At 33.8% G+C, this 19,215-nt stretch overlaps 1 protein-coding gene across 1 annotated transcript; it reads right to left on the bottom strand.

The window, feature by feature from the left end:
- Window positions 1-16,208: 16,208 nt before the first annotated feature.
- On the bottom strand, window positions 16,209-18,897 carry LOC128195182 (uncharacterized). Its single transcript, XM_052872189.1, has 3 exons — window positions 18,847-18,897; window positions 16,794-17,346; window positions 16,209-16,314 (listed from the first exon to the last, which is right to left on the bottom strand). Exons 1-3 carry the CDS (start codon window positions 18,895-18,897, stop codon window positions 16,298-16,300), a joined length of 621 nt encoding a protein of 206 aa, XP_052728149.1. The 3' UTR covers window positions 16,209-16,297.
- Window positions 18,898-19,215: the final 318 nt, after the last annotated feature.

Raw genomic sequence — 19,215 nt, 5'->3', positions numbered from 1 at the left:
GAAAAAGAATCTTTGAATGAAGTGAACATAATGGTTGTGCTTGAGGAGCTTGAGTTTGAGGAGCTTGAGCTTGAGGAGTTGAAAAGACCGTTAAAGATAAGAAAAAGAAAACATTTAACGTTTTTGAAAAACAACAAAAAAAATATATATATAATGACTAATGAATAATAAGTCAGATAAAACAAAAAAACAAGTGGGTCATGAAGCAATTGAAGTAGATAAAAGGATGGTTGCTTTAAATATATGTATTCCTCGTTTACTCGCATTATTTGGAAAAACATATCGGTTGAATATAAGAAATTTGCAACTGATTAACAGATTTTAGCTTAGAAATATTTTAAAAAGAAAATATTATAAATATGCAAAAGTCAAATTTTCGAGTCAAATCAACTAATTAAGATTTAATTGAAAAAGAGTAAAGCCAGCAATGGATTCGGGCTATTACGAGTTAAAAATTTTAAATTCTTCGAGTCGGTGAGAAATACAATTTAAGTGGGAAATGGAGGTTGCCTGGTTGTTTCTAAAATAAATTATTTAAATGAAGAATAACATAATAAATCTATTTTGTACGTGGTAATTGTTAATCACTCAGAATTTCGTTATTTCTACTTCAGCATATTAGATTTCTTTATAATTACTTTATGTTTCGAATATTAAATAGTTTTCAAATTAAATATTTAATAAATTAATTATTCTTTATTGAAGTTTCTTTATAATACTTTCTCTATAAGTTAAGTTTCCTAAAATATGAAATAACAATATACATTATTAATTAAGTTGACTTTAATTAATTCTTATAAAACTGAGCGACTTGGACTATTAGAATTGATTTATTTGTATTAAAAATTAATCTTATTTTTGCGCGATTGTTAAAATAAAAAGAAAAGTAGATTAACAAATTGAAAAAAATATAATATTAGGAACTTGGAAAAATTTTAAATAATATTGTATCAAGGAATAATTTTCAAGTTGATGGTGGTATTGTCACTATAATTAAATTCTTAAATAGCAACCAATTTTAATGATAAAAAATAATTAATATATTACTAATTTATAAAATTAACATTATTGGTATATAAAATAGTGTACTCTCCATTATGAATAAAAAAAATTATAATTTGCTTAATTTAGACTCTAAACTAGTCCTACTTATCAAAATGATTAGTGCTAAATTGGTCACTAATTAATTAGAGACCAATTTATAAACTAATCTATTTGATTGTCAAATCTTTAATAATTAATGCTAGTGACTAATTTAGCATTTTATTTATAAATCAATTATAATTTTTTTTTCACTATTGATATTAATAATTTGAAGTTTATAAATTAGTATCTAGTTGATGTAGTAACTAATTATTTTTTTCTCTAAAATTATTTGCTATATAACGATGGAATGTGATATTATTACTTTTTTCATTGGTTTAAATAAGTAGGAGTATTTTGGATAATGTTGTTAGATGTATGACTGTTTTCTTGAAATACTATATTATGTGATTGATGAAAGGTGATGTGGTTTGATTATTTTAATGATGTTGGTTTTTAGATGTATGGTTAATTCATTGACTTACTATGTTTTATGGTTCCGAAGAGGTGATGAACAGAAGTTTAATTGTTCTTATCAAAATTGATCGTTTATAAGGTTTTGAGAGGAACAAAGAAAGTTTGATTCTTAAGCATGTCAGCTGAGTTAAGTGGTTCTACTGTAGGTAAAATTTAAAATTATAAACAATCTTTTTAAAATTAGGAGAATGAGTAAGAATACCTAAATAAACTAAAATAGTCAATTGATGTAGTTAAGAGTGATCTACTGTTAGGAAAATGAGACTTTAGAAGATAAACTGAGTTTATGAGTTTGGGATTAAGGAAATTCTTTTAAGACCAGACGATTTTATTTTGCAAAGTTAAGATATATATAGAAGACAATGTTTCTAAATTAATACAGTCCTTAGTCGGTATAAGTTAAGTAGATGAATACTCTCTAAACGATTACTTGTTGAATGTGGTATTTAATGGAGGAAGTACTGATCAGATCATGTACTTGATAGACAATGTATTCGTTAGACGATGTACTTGATAGATAATTAGACGATGCATTTGTTGGAGGAGTCATGCACTTATTGAGCGAAGAAGTAGTGTTTTAAAGTATTTGTAAATGATTTTGTTATTAGAAAAAATCATATAGAGACTAGACCGTCTAACAATTTAGGTTCTGGAAAAAAAACATTAAACAAAATATAGCTTTGTAAGAAAAGTTGTTTTAAAGAAATAACGTCTAAGAGAAAAATATTTTAGAACATCTTTTATAGACGAAAACAAGCTTATAATAATGTTTTCTAGACTATATTGTTTGATGAAAAGGTTTTATAAACAGTATATAAAGAAAAGAAAGTGTCTTTCTCAAAGTATCATCTAATAGAGGATTTGGGTTACAAACAACTTCTAAAACATCTAAGCAATAACGTCTTACAAGCTAGCATTTTATGAACAAAAGCATCTATCTCAATGTCAACACTAAAGCTTAAAATGTGTTTTATTTAAAACAATGTTAATTCAAGCAAGCGTCTTATGAAATGAATCATCTAACAAATGACCGCAAAATGTTGCATAACTTAAACAAATTTCAATAGCATCTAATGTTGTATACCATATGATGATCATATATGTTGAATGCTTTACCAAACGATGCATTTATTAGTGAAAGGAAAAATGATAAAATGTTTGAACGTAATATAGCCTAACACTTATCAATATTCAAAATATTAATGCATGTACGATAAAGTGGTTTAATACTTATATACATTGTTCTTAATATTAGTGCATATCACAAAATGCAGAAATACTTTATTAGAATCACTGCATTTAAGAAAAAAAATGTTGAGAGATATGAAGAACATTTTAGGAATGTTTCCTTTGAAGCCTTATGCTTAGTCACATCATACAAGCTACGTTTTGCTAAAAGTTATGACAAAGCATTGTACCTCTGCAAAGTAGACTTGAGTCTGACTGTTGACCAAAAGGCTACCTACTCCACATGAATTCAACCTCTCAATCTAATGGTCATTTCTCAAAAAAAGATATAAATAAATAGAAGCTTGAAGAGAAGATAATAAATATATAGTGAACTCGTGAACGCTCAAACAAGATTATTGTGCTCATATATCGTCTAAAGCTAAATTTTGCAAAAGAGAAAAACCTTATCAAATTCTCAGATTTCTTTTTATTATTTTTATCCATTCCTTGAGAGTTATCAATATGTATTTGCTCATAACACTGAATGTGTTGTACATTATGAAGAGAATTAAAGCATTCGATGTTTAACTTAGTTGAGTTAAATAATTTGGACGAGTTCTTTAGGGTGGGACTAGAAGTGATTATAATACTTATATACTAGGAGTTGTTAAACTCGAACTAGTCGTGTTGACTAGGTGAACCATAAATGGTGAGAATACTCGTTGTAAATCTGGAGAGGTAAAACTTGTGTATTTTTCTTGAAGAATAGTGGAACCCCTTAAGAGTTCTTGAGGGAAACTTGGATGTAGCTCAAGTTTGAGTGAACCAATACAAAATCTGTGCTTTATTGATTTTCTCTTTTAAACGTTTTCCATATAAGTCAATCATAAAACTAACGTCTAAACATCTTATTTAAATTATATATCTTTTACCCATATCTCTCATGTGGGTAAAAACAAGTCACTCGTTAGTTCTGATAGCAATAAATTGATTTTAATCAATTATGTTCATTCTTATGGTGTGTGTGTGTGTGAAAGTGCTAGAGACTACATTATGAGAGGTTAAACTTTGTCATTAAAATTCTTTGTGGTGAAAGAATTTTAGCTTAAACAAAGTTTTTAATGATTTTCATATTCCTTATGGTTGATGTATGATTTGCAACATACACTTGATAAAAAAAACCTATATGAGTGTCGAGTTGGGCCGCTTGTATAAGATCTTGGCATGATCTCTAGAGCACTCATGAATACCGGGCATGCACATGGCCTAATAAGCGCAACACTACGATAACAATAAAGATTGTGGATGTGTATTTTAATTGATAAACCTCTAACACAAGTCAAGTGTCTTTGGTTCTACACTGTCTATTATGTTTTCTTGATCTAAGACTGGTTCATATAGCTCGCTACACCAATTCTGATGCATTACAACCTATGAAACCCGGAATAAAAGTTTATTATCTTTCTTTTGCAATATGTAGGGGATTATTATAAAATAATAATAATTACAAAAGAAACGTTAGTTTTAAATGTTGGCCAACAATTTTTATTTTCTCCTTAACGTTCATAAATGCATAGTTTTTATTTTCTCATTAAAGTTCATAAGTGCCAACGATCAATTTTTATTATTCATTATTGTGGCAATAATTTTTGACCAGGTTTATGCTCTATAAATAGAGAATTTACATAGAGAATTTCCTGCATTCCAAAAACCACACCAAGTTAAGCTTTCCTTCTTCTCTCAAAAGGAAACTTTATTTCTCAAGCTATCTTCTTAGTTTTTCTTCCTTTCTTTTCTTATCCTCTTTATATCCTGGATTTGTTCTTTTGCTCTCTTTAGAGTTTCTTGATAGTTCTGAGATCCTTAAAAATTTCTAATAAGTTCCTCTTGTATATTGGGGACTTACGTAATATACCGTGGATAAGTTCTTAAGGACAATGAACTACGCACTTTAAGAAATACTGTTCGTGATTTTGTCAGCAATTTTTACAAAATTTCCACACGATCTAAGTTAAGAGTGTTATGATAGTTAAAGAACTTGTCCTCTTTAAAGATCCACTCTAACAATGAAGTAGAACTGTCAAAATGAGGGAAACCAAGTGAAATATCATTTACGAACAATGTTGATCGGAGTAAATTTCTTTGTTGATCTTGAGTTTGTTAAACTTCCATTGGATTGAGAAGCATTTTCTAACAATTACTGCAATGCTAGTTGGATCTGATCTATCTTCTTTTCCTATGATTTGGATTGAATTGCAAGAGCTACTTTGAGCTTCTCCATTGTTACCAATAAACAACACAAATCATCCACATTGTTTTTTTACATTTTTTTATAATTCCTTCATACATGTGTTCTCAACCATGGAGTCAATGAAAACACCAATATAACAATGCTAAAGTTGAGGGGAGCTTTAATGTGCTTTTGTATTAATTGAAAATGGTAAGAATGTTTGAATCTACAATCAATAGAGAAAATGAAACAACAACGAATTAAGGAAATGGCAGTAGAGGGTTATAAAGGGCGTGTTCACTTGAAGGGAATAACTTGAGGGACAGGAAGTGAATGAATTTGAGAGTAAATTGAGTGTTGTTTTTTTTTAAAGGATTGGAAGGTGAGTGAGGGTGGATTTGGAAGTAAAGTTTGTGAAAATTAGTGTAGGATTTAATCGATGTGATAGATAAAAAAATGTTTTAATTGATAGAAAATAAAGATTACCAAAATGACCTTAGTGATAAAAGTAATATAAAATGATATTTATTAATAATATATTTAATGCTAGAAAAAAATCAAAATTAATATTAATAAAAGAAATTTGTATTTAAGTAAAATCAAATAATTATGTTTATTTTTTTTAGAAATATAATTTAAATATTTATGATTAATCAAATAATGAAGTAAAGCTATAATATTCCATATGACATGTTTTCATTGACATAATTTTTAAAATTATCATGCAAATCGCTTTAGGCATGTAGTTCCTTTCATGTGTTTTAAAGTGCATGTTTTCATTTACTAATATTCATATTATCTTCATTTTTTTTATTGCACATAAAAATGTTGACTTGGAGAAATATGGTTATCATTATGTGAATTTGGTGGTTCATCTTCTGCATTATTACAACTAACAAAATATATTCTTTCCCTTCCTATTCCTCCTTCCGGTGGACATCAGTAATGCTATTGTTTCCTTACCCTCCGAACAAAAAACTTTCAGAGCGTTGCTCCCTCCACCACCACAGTGTGCTTTTTACACCTCTCCTAACTTCTTTTAATACCAATTCTATCCTTAGGTTAAAACTTCTTTACTTTTACCATTTAGGATATTTTAATTTATTTGAAACCCTATTTCTCCTTATTTACTCACTACGCAGCTACACCTCGTAGTTTCACGGATCTCTCTTTCCCATTTCTAGTTTCACTTCCTCTCCATTGTTCTTCCTTTCCTTTCTTTTTCCTTCATTTGTCTCTTTCCCATTTTTCTTTTGGGTTTCATTGCTTCCATTGTTGTTGGTGTTGAGGAGCGTCGAGGAGCGTGGATCCAATTCTTTTGCGGCTTGTTTTCGTCTCCAGGTTCACTAGTTTTCTTCACCATTCTTTTGTAGCTTGTTTGTATGTTAGGTAGTTTAATTTAGGGTGTACTATTGTTTGTGTGCTTTGAATCTGTGTTGTTTTGTTGTTGCTTATGCACTGTTGTTGGTGGTGGTTGGATTGTTTGTCACCTGAACAGAGCCCGCAGAGGCCAAAACAGATATGGGATATCTGTTTGGCCTTCAACAGATATTTGACTTATGCCGACAGATGTGGGATATCCGTTGAAGGCCAAACGGATATCCACATCCGTTTTGACCTTTCGGGTTCTATATTTTTTTTCTTTTAGTATTTTAATTTTTTAGAATTTATAATTCGAATATATATATATATATAATATATTTTTCTTAATTTTATTAAACAATAATATAATTAGAATATATAGAGTTATTTGATATATTTATTTGATATATTTTTAGATTTTTTTTGCCGTTTTAGATTATTAAGTTAATATTTTATAAAATTTTCTATTTATAGTTTTTAAATGAATTTATTAAGTTTTAATTAGTTACGTAATTTTTTTATATATCTAAATTATTTTTATTTGTTGAAATAAATATTATTAATTTAATTTTAGTTAATGTTAGTGAATTTGTATTTGTATTTAATTTATTTATAGTAAATTTATATTTGTAATTAATAATTAATTTAATAATAATTAATTGGAAATGTATTTAATTTTTTTAATTAATTAATGTAATTGTTTATTTTATTTTATTTTATTTAGTTAATAAATCAATTATTATTAGTTTAATTACTTTGAATTGTACTGTTTTATAGTTTATTTATGATATTTAAAACAATAATTTATTTAATTTTTAAAATGAAACAATTAAATTTTTGTCAGAAATAGCAAGAATATGCGGTGCATCTTTTAGTTCTCAAGGTGAGAGTTTCCGAGGAGAGAGTTCTACGCAGGGCGAAGCTCAAAGAAGACCTACCGCTTACGCTCATAGAAGGGATGCAACTCCTATTGAGGATGATCCTATAGTTGAGGAGTGAGCCTTTGAGGAGGAAACATATGAGGCCTATGAGACTCATGGTCAGGAGGAGGCATTTGAGGCCTCTAACGATGATGATGATGAGGAGGAGCATACTTCATTGTTGACACACTATGTTCAACATGTCGCTTATGCTATTTCGTAGGCCGGGAGAGTTCAAAATTTAAATTTTAATTATTATTTTTTTTGTAATAGAAATTTTATTAAATAGTGATGTGTAGGATCGAGGGGATATCTTGAAGTTGATCTCCCACGAAAAAAAAAACTAAATAAATTAGGATCGTGCCACGAGGGAATTCAACACATTGTGTTAAATTCCACTTTGATGCCTCTCACACATATTTCTTACGATTACGTCGATAAGGGCTTACTCCTCGGATTCATAGAGAGGTGGCATTTCGAGACCAGTAGTTTTCGTCTCCCTATAGGGGAGATGTCGGTTACTCTTGATGACGTCTCGACATTACTTCACCTGCTCGTGATGGGACAAATGTGTGATTTGGAGGAATTGGAGTTTGAGGAGGCTCGTACAACCCTTGTGGACTTCCTTGGCGTTGATGGTGGTAGTGCTCATGTTGAGATGGAGGAGGTACGTGGACCGAAAGTCAGGTTGAGCTGGCTCAGATAGATCTATGTTCAGAGTTGTGAGTAGTAGTAGTAGGACTATGGTGCCAGAGCATATCTTTTGCATCTAGTTGGATGCACCATGTTTGCAAATAAGAGTGCCACTTCTATATGCGTGACTTACTTACTTTTATTTAGAGACATACACACGTGTGACAAATATGCTTTGGGCGTTGCTGCACTCGCCGATTTATACGAGCAACTCAAGGATGCGAGTCTAGCTTCCATGAGGCAGATGGCCGGATATTTGACTCTGTTACAGGTACACTTATACCTACCACATTTATTTCATGTACTTATTTCCATGTTCGAAGATGGATGAAATTTAATTGAATAATTATTTTTTTAGAGTTTGAGATACGAGCATTTCCCTAGCATAGGAAGGAGGCAGTTGGTGTCTTCTTATGATGACAGCACACCGCGTGCCACTAGGTGGCAAGCCCAAGGAAAAGTTCCACTCTCGCGGAGATTCAGTCACAATTGGATGCCCTGACATACAGTGGAGTTGTATGGCATCTATATTAGGGACATAGGGGCATTCGACCATTCTTCGACATCTGTATGTATTCTAGATGGATTCGGATTGGTGACACCCTTTGCCTTCTTTTTCCTGAGCATGTGCTGAGGCAATTTGGGTTTCAGCAGGACATTCCACGATCACCCACTACCATTCCAGATATAGTGGCCATTGATCATGCTTGGTTGCACTTCAGAGTTCACGTTGTGAGTAATGTCAGGCATGCATCTTCCCTTTCTGACTATGCCGATGGGTACATTCAGTGGTTAAGGAGGGTTTCACATCCTTATATTATTGCTGCTGCAGATGAAGTGCGACTAGCTCTTGCGCCTACACAACGCCCCGATGTTCCACAAGAGGCACGACCCCATCGTAGACCGTCTCCACCTTTACCATATGGCACCCTGATATGTTATTTTTCATTGCTTATATTATTAAATTTTCTTCACCTTATTTATTTAATTGTTAGACATAATTATAATGCAGGCTAGATTTGGCGAATGGCGAGAATGTTATAGTCCATGCTATCGTGTCGTCATGTGACCGAGGAAACTGTTGCACATCAAACGAAGGTAGACCTACTTCAGATTGCTAATGAGGGCATTGAGGAATATTCCCTGAGTAGGAGAGGTCAGAAGCATGTACGTGGTAGACGGTCAACGTCTAATTGACAGGACTTTGTGTTTCAGTGTTTCAATTTGTGTTAGGACTATCAGTTTGTATTTCGTTTTTGCATTTCATTTCATCCGTTTAAGAGGCCAATGAATAATGATATCGCTTTTAATTTTTATTAACGTTTTCATTTTCATTTACATGTGCTTTTATTGTTTATAGAGATCATACAAGATTTATATGAATTAAAGTAAATGAATAAGTGCCTAATTAACAACAATTAATAATGTATTTTTACATATCTTCAGACATAATGTAAATATCACAAGTCACCTGAGTCAATATAAGATTTTGTTACGCCATCAATTGTGCAAATGTTTGCATCCTACTAGTATAAATAGATGACCACGCTCGTGCCTCAGGATAACAGTGGGTTGAGGAGATGATATTCAGCATGGGTAGAGGACAACCTTCTTGTAGCTTAACATGCATTATACAAATTACAATAGTTAATTGAGTGATAAGTAATTTTAAAATTAAAGCACAAAATAATACAATTACTTGCACGAAATGATATCCATGAACATGTCCTATACAAATTAAGCGATGCTGAGTTATATCAGAAGGTGGTGTGGAACGTAGTGGGAAGATAGTATAATTTTGAGAATATAACATACACACTAAGATGACTGATGAAGCTGTCGCGGCCCATCAAAAGTTGATTGCAGATATTAATAATGCAGTATAACTAGGAAGTGACTCCTAGGTCGTCTCTCAAGGACCAAATATCGGTTAAGTCTTAGATCTAACACGAAGGGGGGGGGGGGGGGGGTTTGTGAAAGTTTTTGGATGCAGAAAAATAAAATTTAAAATTGGAAATTAAATAAAACTGAAGTAAAATAAAATTAAAGTGGACTGGAAATTAAATTAAACACAACTGAATTTAAACATACTGAAATAAATTTTAATGACGGTAAAAACAAGCGGTAAAAGACGGTAAAAATGGAAAAGGGAAAATTACACAGTGTTTGAAATTAAAATACTGGAACTGTAAACATGCATAAAACGTAACAGTAGACGGTAAAATAAAGAGAGTTTAGAAAATGGTAAATTCATAAAACGATAATTTCAGAAAATGATAAATGAAAATAAATTTCAACGAACATCAATTAAGAAATGCAACTGAATTGGAAAATACAATTAAAATTCAATTCTGGAAACTGGAAATTGAATCAAACACAAAACCTCCCCCAAAAGGGGAGGAGAAACTCAGAACATAACTCTTAACTCTACTCCTAAACTAATGATTTCTACTTCTCTGCTGCTCCATTTTATAGCCCAATTAAGCTACTCCCGTGAGCCTCTCCTTTTGCCTTCCCGTGAGAAAATAGGGTGAGGGCCCTCCATTCTGTCATCTTTTACACCTTGGATTCTTCTACTTCCATCAAGCCGTGATTATGGCTGCTGGATATGCAGCATCCGTGCCTTCCTCTATGCTTCCAAGCTGCTGGATGTGGAGTATTTCCTTTACTGGACCAGCTCTTTCTTCTTCAAACTCAGCTGCTCCAACACGTTCTCATTCCAGCTCTTTGCTCACGGTTGCTGGATGATTCTCTTCTATGGATGCTTCACCTTCTTCCAAGGCCATGTATTGGCTTCTCTTTGCTAGTGCTCTTCCATGTCCGTGTGAAGTGTGAATGCTGGATGGTTTGCTGCTGCACCAAGGCCGTGAGGTGTTTCTGGTGGTGTGATGGCTGGATGGTGCTTCCTGCTGTAATCTGGATGTGTGGACAGCTGCATCTTTGCTCCCAAACAGCCGTGATCAACACATCACTTTCTCCTTCTCTTTCATTTAAAATCCAACACCATGGGTGCCACTTCTTTTGTTTCTTTCTTCAAGGTGGCTGGAGTGCATGCTGCTATGAAACCCACCAAGCTTCTTCATATGGTTCTCCTTCTTTGAAGCTACCCATGGGCTATCTCCTGCTTGCTTTTCTCCAACGTTGCTGGCTTCTTCTGGTGTTGGTGGTGCTAGACGTTGCTGGACCTCCTTGCTGCCATGAGGTGTGAATGAAGCTTGCAGCTGTGAAGTGTTGTTGCTTCCAGCCGTGAGATGCTTTCATCCAAGCTACTGGACTAAGGTTGTTGGACGTGAGATGTTGCCATGGGCACTGGATGGGAGTTGCTGGACCAGCTGGGAGCGTGAAGATGTTAGACTGCGGCTTCAATCTGCTGCCATGGTGGATGTCTTTCCTCCCAGCCAGCAACGTGCTGCTGCTGCTTGGTAGAGACTGCTCCAGCTCTATCCAGGCCGAGACACTTCCCTTAACATGTGCATTCACTTCTTCCAACTTTGCTTTGGACGTAAGCTGCTGGATGTTATTGTTGCTGCATTTGAAGTTACTAAATGCTTGCTGAAATGAAATTCCATATGGGGTCTTGTGTAACCGTGAGCTCTTTGTTGTGGTCCCCTCCTTCCACTTAAAATGATGCTTGCTAAAAATAATTGGCCGTGTGACATGTGCTACGTGAATTAGCATAAACACTTCTCCAATTTCCTTATGCAATGTGCTATCATCACCTTCTTTACCATTGAGAGGACGTGTGGGACATGGTGTTTCCCATGTACATTCTTTATTTATTTAACATCACTCTTTCTTACCAAATGCTGCAGCACGAGCCCATCAAGCCCTCATTCAATAAAAATTAAAATCTCACTTTCACACACATTAAAGCACCGTTCACTTGTAAAGCAAGTGTTAAAAATCAGCATGCCCCCTCCAAGAACCCGTGATGAATTAATAATTGAATGAGTGCAGCTGCCCTTTCTTTTCTATTCGGTAGATGAAACCTCCTTGCAGCAACTAAAGAAGCTCAACAAAATGAATTAAGATCCTCCCTCCAAAACGGATCAACAAGTCTTTCACTAAAAATATATCAATGCTTCAGTAAAATAACACCGTATACAAATGAATGTCCTTCCAAATGTCCCAAAATATTTACAGAATTTTCCTTGCACTCAATAATGTAAGTAATTAGTCTCAGATAATTCAAATTAAGTAAAATAAGAATTTCTGATCAAACTAAGCACATTTAGTGAAAACGGGAAAATACTGAACAATTAAGCACAATTCCCTAATTAAATTTAGCATAATAAACTAAGTGCAGTGAAGAAAATAATGATTCATCAAAATAGACCACACTTAGTCTTTTGCACTCCTGGGCAAAATTAAGACGCAAATCAAGGAATGGTTCAAAGGACATTTGGGGAGGGTGACACAAAACTCAGCAGACAGAAAAATAAAAATTCGCAAGAAAACAAATAAAATTTACACAGTTCTCAAGAATTCTGGACAAATAAAAGAAGTAGAAATTATCCAACACAAAATCAAGAATAGCAGATACTTATAGAAATCATCCAAGCAATTCAATACATAGCAAAATGATTAATCAGTTCAAGAGGTGATTCAAAAATAACAAAACCTCACAGATGCACTCACAGTGTTTCTCTCAAGTGTCTAGGGTAAATAATAATATCAGCTCGATGTACTCAAGAAAACAAACACAAGTAGACTTGGCAAGCTTCTAATTATCAATACTTAAAACATATGCATGTTCAGATCAAAAGGTCTTTTAGGGGTTGTAATGAGGCCAAGGACAAGGAAGGATAAATTTGGAAAAGTAGCTAGATCTCAGAAGAATTAGAGGAGCACTGGGGAAAACAAGGAAATACAGTCAAATCTCACCCAAACCTCTAATTCAATCCTCTTCTCGACTCCATTGTCCTCAAAATTATTTTTCATTTTCCTCTCTTTTTCTCATCAATTTTTTTTTTCATCCTGTCTTTTTTTTTTTTTTTATCACACAACAGGATATAATTCATATTTTCAAAACATGATGAGGAACTAACTAGCCAATTCATCAGAATTCCCAAGGAGACCACACTTTTTCACAAAACACTTCTGTAGCTCCAGACTTTCCTACGTTTTAGGTAATCATTGTTTTTACTTAGGATCAGTGTATGAGCTTCAATCACAAGGAAATAAATACAGTATAGGCTCAAAGGGGTTTCAAAGGATAATAGCAGGGTAGGCTTATTTGGCTAAAGAGGCTCAAGAACAAAAATGCCTTTATCACGTCTGAACATGTATATCAATCAAGTATATCAAAAAGAATCAAGCCAAGGCATATATGCAAGCATTCAAGATACATATCACACACAAGAAAGAAAATTAAGTGGCTCAAATCTCTCACAGGGTATTCGTCACAATCAAATCAACCTCTCAAACGTATAATCATCTTTCCAAGCAAAGAAAAGCAAGGATTACAATCTATAAGTAGTAAGTAAGTGAAGGAAAAATCTACAATTTAGATAATCCAGAAATCAAGAGAAAAATGTAAAATTTATTGCACACAAAACACACTAAAAACAACTTGAAACAGAAAAATTTAACACTCAAAAACAAAAAATTTAACACACAAAATACATACTAACAGAAACTAACAGAAAAATCAGAATTTCTTCCCAGTAGACCACACTTAAATCACACAATGTCCTCAGTGTGTCACAATCGTCAGATTATCAATTTCAGAGCAATCAAATAATATAGATAAGTGCAATAAAAAGTTAGGAAATAGGGAAGAAATTCTTTAGTAACATCCATCAGTAGATGCCAATTTTTTTTTTTTTTTTTTTTTTTTTTTTTTGAAAAAAGGATGACCGTTACTGTGACAACAGTCTCGGTGGCAACGACCGGAACTGTTGCTACAGTGGAAACAATTTGCCTATAAATAGGCCAATCTCAGCGTCGAGCAACATTTTCTGACCTAGTCTCTCTCTCTAATCCTCCCTTCTCTCTCTTCTCCTCTCCGCTCTCCTCTCTCTTTCAACCTGAGCGTCTGGAATCTCTGCGGAGCCTCTGCCCTGGTGCCATCTGAAGAGTGTGAGAACCCCGAGGAGCTTCTCTGCCAGCCTACTACTCCAGGTAAGTCCTCGACACCTTCCTTCTTTCCTTCATGTAATTTCTTTCCATACTCCCCTTTAAGCTTTTCCTGCCTGTTCCCTTCCTTTATGCACTTCGTTCTTCTTTATTTTCTGCCTTTTATTTTCCATTTCCTGCTTTCCTTTATTTTTCTTCTCTGCTTTCCTCTTTCCTGCTCTTCCTCTCCCTTTTCAATTTTTTTTTTCTAAACATAAAACACTTAAAACATAACTGTCTTAAAATTTAAGGGGTATATCGGCTGGAAACCAGACGTTAATCTCCCTTCGTTTGAAGGTATGGCAGAGACAATCGGGTAGAACAACGCCACGTACCCCACTTAAAACAAAATAAACACAGAAACATAATATACAAGAACAATATGGACAAGGACAACTGGACGTAGATCCGTTTAGGACCCTTTTGCAAGGACCGTGAAACAGATCTAAGACCAGACACTGAAACATCACATACAGACTGGACAAATAAATCAAAAAGGAAACAAGAAAAAATAAAGAAAACACAGAACAAAATTTTTTATGCTTTTTGCTGTTTTTTTTTTTTTTTTATTTTATTTTTATGTTTTTTATTTTTTATGTTTTTGTTTTTTTTTTTTTTTATATATTTTTTTTTTTTTAGAATTTATCGAGAGGAATGATGAGTGAGATAGAATCAGAGAGATACACCAGTCAGCGGTGGCGTCCTACCGAAAATCAGACCCAGATGATGACCAGAATCTACAACTTTGGGGTCACACACCCAAGTAGAGCGCAAGTTGTCGAGATCACGTCTCGACTAAGGATGTTCGGAGATGCCAGCGAATACAACGTGCACTGCTGGTTCAACAACCACGGCAATCGGGTCAGGCGCTGGCAAGCGGAGATAGACCCCACTGGCACTCAGTTTTCACAACTGCCGCTATATATGTACGGTAAGACTCTGATCACACCTCAATTTTATTGATTTTTTTCCATTCCTCTACAATTATTAACACAATTTTTTTTTTTGTTGAAAGAATACGACTGGGTGATAATGAGGGCACCGAGGCTGCTGAATCTGTTTCCCGTTCCGATCATCATTGACGATGATAGAGATGAGAGACAAATCCCTCCACCCATGCTTCTCACATTCCGAACCAGAGCTCCCTCAACGGAGCTCTCCCTTAGACCACCACAACCAGCTCGTGAATTCTTCCAGTTTTAAATTTTTATGTTTGTTTGTTTTTATGTTTTTTATGTTTTTTTTTTATGTGTTTTATTTTATTTGGTCTGTAATGTTAACGATCACTAAAGATCGACCTCCGAACATCTTTATTATGCTTTTTATGTATTTTATTTTTATTATTTTTTTTGTTGGACTGTAATCCTTAACGATCATTACTGATCGATCACTGCCCATGTTTTATTATGTTTTTTTTATTAATATTATTATAATTAACAAAGTAAGACAAAATGTTTTCGGTGAATTTGGTTTTCAATAAAAGTACTCAGATAGTTTCAGCTCAAATTACACCTCTCTGCCCTTACATGTTAATTATGCTCTTAGATTATTTTTATTTTATTTTTTTTTTTATAATTTTTTTTTAACAAAAACAAAATAAATAAATAAAAACAGAACACATAATAACGAAACAACAGACCTAATACAGAATTAAAATATCAAAGCGGATAAAACACATATGTCAAAAACAGCAAACAAAAAACATAATTACAAAACATATATTAACATATATTAACAAAATAACATACTTGAAACAAAACACAAAAACTCTTTTTTTTTTCTCTTTTTTTTTCTTCTCTTTTTTTTTCTTTTTTTTTTTTTTTTAAAAAAAAAATGATTCGTAAACTAAGAAATAAATACACATATCAAAATAAAGATTTGATACGCTTAAAACAAAATATTATATCACAATTTTTTTTTTAATTTTTATGCCCACAATTTAAAAAAAATAAAACGAAATAAATGCAACCATCAAAACACACCAGAAAAGCTATGTACATAATGAGGAAAAAGAGTGCTCCCTGGTCATGGTGGCAGTTGCCAATTCTGGGCCATCAGTGATATATCTTCCACCTCAGGATCCGGCGAAGATGTCTTCAGGAGCAGCTCGCCCAGTACTGCCGTCTTACTCAAATCAAGAGTTTTCTTGCTTCTTCTCCGAGCAAGTTGTTGTATCAATAAAATGAGGAGCCTTCTGTCCACCAGCAGTTGTTGAGTCTGAGACACCGGAGTAATACCTGTATTCTCATTTACTTTTGTAACCTGGTCATCAAACTCATAATCAATAACATCTGTTATGAATTCAGAATCTGTTTGTAACACATAATCAATTTCAATACAAATCGGGCAAGAACCAGATTCACAATCACATTCACAATTCTCAGAAAACTGAGTCAGATCGAAATTTTGTTCTAACTCTATCATGTTATGCGATTGCAAAATTCCTGTCTCAAAATCAATATTGACATATGCATTATCAACAAAATCCACATTCAGTTCCAAGCTATTATCAATGGAAATTTCATCACTGTAATCATGTTCATTCAACACAACATTTATATCAATGGTTTCAGAAACTAATACTGAATCAAAAACTTCAGAATTGTCAATCAAATCTATATCAGTTTCAGAATAAACATGTTTTTGCTCAGTAGAAATTTTCTCATGAATTTCCAATTCATCAACTGCACATTCAAGTTGCGGTACACTTACCTCCACGGTGGAAGATAAAAATGGTCTACCTGGCTCCATAGTACTGCTTATTCTTGCCTGGTCCTCAAAAACTTCAGCATTCTCCTCAGGTGCAAGAGTGACCATCTGCCTGATCTGATTACTCAGATTCTGCATGGCAGCTTGAGTTTCCTGCTGGATCTTCATGCTCTCTTGCTTGAACTTGAGATTCTGCATGGTCATCTGCTCTAATAACTCCTTCAATGTAGGTTCAGAAGTTGAAGGTTGAGGAGTTATTTGAAAGGGAGCATCATAAAATTGCATCTGCTGTTGTTGTTGTTTTTGTAGCCTGTTGTAGATGTTCGTAGAATAAGCTTGAGGCGCATCAGAGGCAACATGGTGCTGCAAAGAAGGACATGCATCTGTATAGTGGTTACTGGAAAGACAAATAGCACATAGTCGTGCAACAGACGCAGATGGAGATGTAGATCTCCTGTTGGTAGTCAATTGTGTCACCAACTTCTCAAGAGAGTCAATCTTATCGTCCAACTTGCTTTCAAAATCTGATATAGACTGGGCAACATCATCATGTACGCCCCTCACCAGAGGATGCGCAATATTGTTCTCATTACAAAAATCAGCAGAATAATTAAAGTACCATGCAGAAGGAGATTCATAATTAGAGGTATCGGCAGAATAAACATTGTTCACAAAATTAAAATAGGTAGACATCTAAAAAGAAAATTTCAAAATAAAACACAGGAAAGAAAAAAAAAAATTTAATTAACAGATAAAATACATGACATGCATACAGAAAATAGAACATCACATCACAACACAAAATAAAACACAACACAATTAAACATGCTTCAGACATAAACAAGACAGAACAATTTTTTTTTTTTTTTTTTTAAATTTTTTTATTAATTAATTTTTTTTTTAATTAACAGATATAATACAAAACACAACACAATAAAAATATAAAAGACAAAACATATATTACAACCACGTAACAAAACAAAAACAGTAAAAATCTAAAACAAGAACCTGAACTGAAGTGACAACGCCGCCAAAATTTGCTGAAGGTGTCGTTGTCGCCTACAAAAATATACAAGACAAAACACACAAAACAAACATATTAACAGAACAAAACTTTATACAACAAAAATCTAAAACCGAACCGTTATTGATCCCCGGCAACGGCGCCATTTTTGATGAAGCTGTCGCGGCCCATCAAAAGTTGATTGCAGATATTAATAATGCAGTATAACTAGGAAGTGACTCCTAGGTCGTCTCTCAAGGACCAAATATCGGTTAAGTCTTAGATCTAACACGAAGGGGGGGGGGGGGGGGGGGGGGTTTGTGAAAGTTTTTGGATGCAGAAAAATAAAATTTAAAATTGGAAATTAAATAAAACTGAAGTAAAATAAAATTAAAGTGGACTGGAAATTAAATTAAACACAACTGAATTTAAACATACTGAAATAAATTTTAATGACGGTAAAAACAAGCGGTAAAAGACGGTAAAAATGGAAAAGGGAAAATTACACAGTGTTTGAAATTAAAATACTGGAACTGTAAACATGCATAAAACGTAACAGTAGACGGTAAAATAAAGAGAGTTTAGAAAATGGTAAATTCATAAAACGATAATTTCAGAAAATGATAAATGAAAATAAATTTCAACGAACATCAATTAAGAAATGCAACTGAATTGGAAAATACAATTAAAATTCAATTCTGGAAACTGGAAATTGAATCAAACACAAAACCTCCCCCAAAAGGGGAGGAGAAACTCAGAACATAACTCTTAACTCTACTCCTAAACTAATGATTTCTACTTCTCTGCTGCTCCATTTTATAGCCCAATTAAGCTACTCCCGTGAGCCTCTCCTTTTGCCTTCCCGTGAGAAAATAGGGTGAGGGCCCTCCATTCTGTCATCTTTTACACCTTGGATTCTTCTACTTCCATCAAGCCGTGATTATGGCTGCTGGATATGCAGCATCCGTGCCTTCCTCTATGCTTCCAAGCTACTGGATGTGGAGTATTTCCTTTACTGGACCAGCTCTTTCTTCTTCAAACTCAGCTGCTCCAACACGTTCTCATTCCAGCTCTTTGCTCACGGTTGCTGGATGATTCTCTTCTATGGATGCTTCACCTTCTTCCAAGGCCATGTATTGGCTTCTCTTTGCTAGTGCTCTTCCATGTCCGTGTGAAGTGTGAATGCTGGATGGTTTGCTGCTGCACCAAGGCCGTGAGGTGTTTCTGGTGGTGTGATGGCTGGATGGTGCTTCCTGCTGTAATCTGGATGTGTGGACAGCTGCATCTTTGCTCCCAAACAGCCGTGATCAACACATCACTTTCTCCTTCTCTTTCATTTAAAATCCAACACCATGGGTGCCACTTCTTTTGTTTCTTTCTTCAAGGTGGCTGGAGTGCATGCTGCTATGAAACCCACCAAGCTTCTTCATATGGTTCTCCTTCTTTGAAGC

This window comes from Vigna angularis, chromosome 1 (genome assembly GCF_016808095.1).
Source record: "Vigna angularis cultivar LongXiaoDou No.4 chromosome 1, ASM1680809v1, whole genome shotgun sequence".
Taxonomy (NCBI): Eukaryota; Viridiplantae; Streptophyta; class Magnoliopsida; order Fabales; family Fabaceae; genus Vigna; species Vigna angularis.
The sequence above is the reverse complement of the archived record's forward strand: the minus strand, read 5'-3'. Positions and strand labels throughout refer to the sequence as shown.

Excerpts from the sequence above, each read along its gene's own strand:
- LOC128195182 (XM_052872189.1), bottom strand. The coding sequence starts at position 18,897 with ATGGCCTTGGAAGAAGGTGAAGCATCCATAGAAGAGAATCATCCAGCA. Across the intron at positions 17,347-18,846 it reads AAGAGAATCATCCAGCAACC|AACAATATTGCGCATCCTCT; the intron begins GTGAGCAAAGAG and ends TTTTGTAATGAG.